This window comes from Dreissena polymorpha, chromosome 8 (assembly GCF_020536995.1).
Source record: "Dreissena polymorpha isolate Duluth1 chromosome 8, UMN_Dpol_1.0, whole genome shotgun sequence".
Taxonomy (NCBI): Eukaryota; Metazoa; Mollusca; class Bivalvia; order Myida; family Dreissenidae; genus Dreissena; species Dreissena polymorpha.
The window spans coordinates 20,001,115-20,005,358 of NC_068362.1; the positions used below are offsets into that span (position 1 = coordinate 20,001,115).

The 4,244-nt window shown below is 33.5% G+C and overlaps 1 protein-coding gene across 1 annotated transcript in view; it reads left to right on the top strand.

Moving 5' to 3' along the window:
• LOC127842890 (arrestin domain-containing protein 1-like) overlaps positions 1-2,898 on the top strand; it is a 19,284-nt gene extending 16,386 nt beyond the window's left edge. Inside the window, exons 6-7 of the mRNA XM_052372668.1 lie at positions 372-537; positions 2,200-2,898. Coding sequence (XP_052228628.1) covers positions 372-537; positions 2,200-2,381 — 348 coding nt within the window. The 3' untranslated portion in view covers positions 2,382-2,898. The remainder of the gene's footprint in view (positions 1-371; positions 538-2,199) is intronic.
• Positions 2,899-4,244: the final 1,346 nt, after the last annotated feature.

Sequence of the window (4,244 nt, forward strand, 5' to 3'; positions counted from 1 at the left end):
TTTACTTTAAATGGCTTTGTACAAAACTGCATATAAGAGGGATATACTGACAAAATATCCAAAAATGTAGACAACAATTTAATTACCGTACAGTCCAACTTTTACACATATTTATGAAAATATTACAAAGAAACATAGTTCTTATCTCAGATTAAGTGATGAATTCGTTAAGAACAAAAGAAGCATGATGTCAAAAAATATGTTCCGACACACAAAGTTTAATAGAATGACATATCAGCCGTCAATATGCTCCAATACCGACTGGTTCAATAAATATGTAATTTGCAAATATACAGGAATATTGCTGAATTAGAAGACCAATTTGAAACACTGAGCAATATCTAGACTTTCTGACAATATTTCCTCTTTAGATGTTACTGGTTCCACAGGACCTTAAAGTTGTGGTAGAAATTGTTCTGGGAGCCATTCCCCTTAGTAACCGAGACATACAAGCTCCTCCCCACTCTCGTATGGGGCCAGGAAGACCCACAGGGGAAACCGTGGCGGATTTCGAAAAGAGGCGGAAAAGCGCTACCGGTAATATTGTTTGTCTTAAAATGTATACCCTTGATGTAGAACAAATAATTATTTACATACATGTATTTTGTTAAATACAATTTCGAACCTAAGGTATTGGTGAATTTAAATTATATATATATAACATATCTGTCAAATTGATATAAAGTTCATCTTATAATTATGTGGAACTAACTATCAAAATATCTGTATAAATATAACTTTAAATTAATAACAAATCATATTTATATATAGATAATTGTGCAATTAAATATACAATATTTTTGATAAGATATCCATGAGTTAAACCTATTTAAACAATGAGATGATTTAAAAAAATGTTTGAACTTCTCCAGTATATCACCGTTCACCACCTACAATGTAACCCAATGAAAGCATATATGTGCACAATATTCAAAATACAAGTTCTGACTCTTCGTACAATTCAGAAGTTGTATTTTTAATATTTTGCCATTTTGGTTTCTGTCATTATTTGCCATTTACAATCATGGGGGCTGCTACAATGGTAAATATTGACCTAATGAAATGATGGCCGTATAAGCTAGTTGATATCCGACAGTACGTAATATGACTGCGGTATCCAATCAATGTGTATTCAAACACGCCGGCAAACCACGTTATATAATTTGATCTGCATTCGTTAATTGAGATATCGAAAATTATAGAAGCAGTGAAGACAAATGCAAGTAACGCTAATGAATACATTAGTATGTAATAATAACAATTATGTGCTTTTCAGAACTGATTTTAGATATACAAAAAATAGATATAAAGAAATAATTTCAAAAACGTATAAAATAGGTCTGAAGGACTTCAAAATATTTCTTAGATTGATTGTCGCAGCACAGAAACGAAATTACGATTGATTTGAAATACCTCTTATTATTTTCAGAGAAAAATCAAGATTCCTTGACTTTGTCAGACATATTGAATTTCCTCGTCAACAGACTACGACAAATTGCGCAATCATGCGTTAATATTGAATCAGAAAAAATGGCGATAAGATGTTTGTGCGTAGAGGTTTTGTACACAACAGAATTTCAAGCAGCTTTTGGAACAAAAATTGCAAAAAGTGTAGGCAACGCGAAACTTATTTGGTGTATGTTTGTATTGTTATTAATCTACCATGTACTAAACTGTTAAACCATTTACTGATAAATTCACGATGACACACGTTAAATAGTGATGCAATTATTTATAAAACCGTGCGATTAATTCAGTATAATCACGAAAATGACACTGTCCCGTTTCGAACATTGAAACCAGAAGAGAAGCCATTCAAGTAGCTGAAAGGTCATAGAAAAAGTCACCATGACAAACTTCTCAGGTTAACTACAACAAGCATCCTCCGGGTGGCAGCTCAGTGCATTATGCAAATAATGAGCCGAGAGACTATTTTACTTCCGACACATATTTTTGTTTATATATGTCATGGCTTCGTTAATAATTATGTTGAAAAAAAACCACAGCAGCGAAATGTTTTAAATACAATTGAACAGCGAATAGTCCAAACACTGTTGCTATAAAAGTAAAAACGCTTGGTGTGAATGCATATTCCGTGAAAAAAGTATTAAATATGGGCGGAGCAATTTATGATTTGTTATCATAACCCTACAATAAACATAAGCATGAACATACATCCATTTATTGTTTACATTTCAGACACTCAGACGACAACCTCACAAGCCTCTTTGAGGCAGCATGAAAACCAAACCAGGCAACGCCGGAAAGATCGCAACAGAAGAATTTATCCAGACAACATCATTGACTCGAGGACCTATGCAGACCACGTGAAAAATATGCGCCATGAACGTTTGCCGCCATTTGACCATATAGATGGTTGATGCAATGTAGCTACGTTTCTTAAACTGTTATTTCATTTATTTGAATAATTTAAGACCGCATTCACATCCATCAAAAACGTGCTCACAAGAAATATGTATATACACTAAATGTAATTACTTTTAACATTTTTACTTCAACGTTGCACTTCGATTCTCAATCATCTCCCATGCGACTTGTTTTTCAAACCCGACGCCCTCGCTTCGTATGCAAATTACCTAGAAATTTCATTAAATGAAAATAGTCAGGTTCCTGTTGCTAAAATGTCTATATTCATGAGGAAACAATATTCAACATCCATTTTATTGTCAGGCAAAGCCATACAGTCGATGTTTATTTTATCACGGTGACATCTTGTAAATTCCCCAGTGACAGTAAATTTGTATTATTGTCGCTTTGTTTTTGTCATGTTGATGCCCTGAGCAGAAAATGACAGCCATATGAGTCAATACAAATTTGAAATGCAATCACCTTAACTTAAATATTAATGGGATGGTAGCTTTTATCCATCTCTTAAAATAAACAAATGCAACCATTAATCCTTTTGAAGTGTTTACAACAAGACGTTTGGAAATATTTGATCGCTAATGGCAAAAATTAACAATATTACCACTGCCCTTTTAGTCATGAACGCTTTTAAAAGACACACCAAAGGCACCGGCTTTCCTCTAGGAACATACACACCCCATATTTGTCGAAGAGTCTTTGATTGCATTACTTGTAGCACAATCGCGGTCTTTGAAGTTCTTTCAAAATAAGTTAATAATCGCGTCTTTGTAAATAAGATTATTCAATTTACATTTTATATTATAAGTAACATTCACAATTACCTCAACAAAAAGCCTCAATGAAATAAAGGGCGGTGATAGAGATAATAATTGAAAACAGCTGCTTTGAAGTAACGTAATCTCAACCAATTTAGAAAGATGATGCAATATCACACTCAACGTGAACTGGCGGTTTCTGAAGACCCACTCAAGGACAACGTCTTACATATGATAAAATCATTTTACAAAACGTTTTAACAAACTTTTTACATGACAATCACATACGTAAGGCCGCACACAATTGAACAGTTGCTCGATGGCGTTCGACCCACGAAAATGAAAGCGAACGGGCGCAATTATACTATCTTTAGTCAATATTCTATAAAAGCAGAACGTTCAGAATAAAAAATAGTCCATATTAACTTTATTCACTGCTGCTTAATGCAATGAAAGTTTTATATATTGCACAGTATTTCTTCTTTATACGATACGTCACATATATTAACCTTGCATTTTGTTATTGATATCAAGTTCAAACTACCCTGACTTGTGTCTGTTCTTACATGCGTCCCTCACGGATGTTAAATTAGGGAAACAGTTTTGTCATTCTGGCAGCTTCAATAACATGAGGCAATTTTTAACAAATGTTAGCCGACCAATCATACCCAGTATCTTAATCATATCAAATGAAATCACAGAAGTGTCAGGATAAAACTTTTTTTTTAAATAAGGCATTCATCTGCACTTTTCAAACATTTTTATTTTATCCATAAAGCATATCCACTGGTCGTTTTTATCATTTCATTCCATGTGGGCGACATTTCATAGTCAGAAGACATTTCATAGTCAAAACAGTTTCCGCCGAGCGAAATAAATCTTCAACAATATGTGTGACATATGTTTCATAACAACTAGAGGAAAAATGCCATCTTCCTCTGAAATATTCAGACTTAACTCAAATAAATAGAAAACAAACAACTCTTCATTGTGAAAAAAAATTGCATGAGGGGCAACATGAACCCTGTGGACACAATAAACATAAATATTTATATTTCACTTCACTATTGATAGGTGGGCAAGGAGACTAGCAATTAAGCA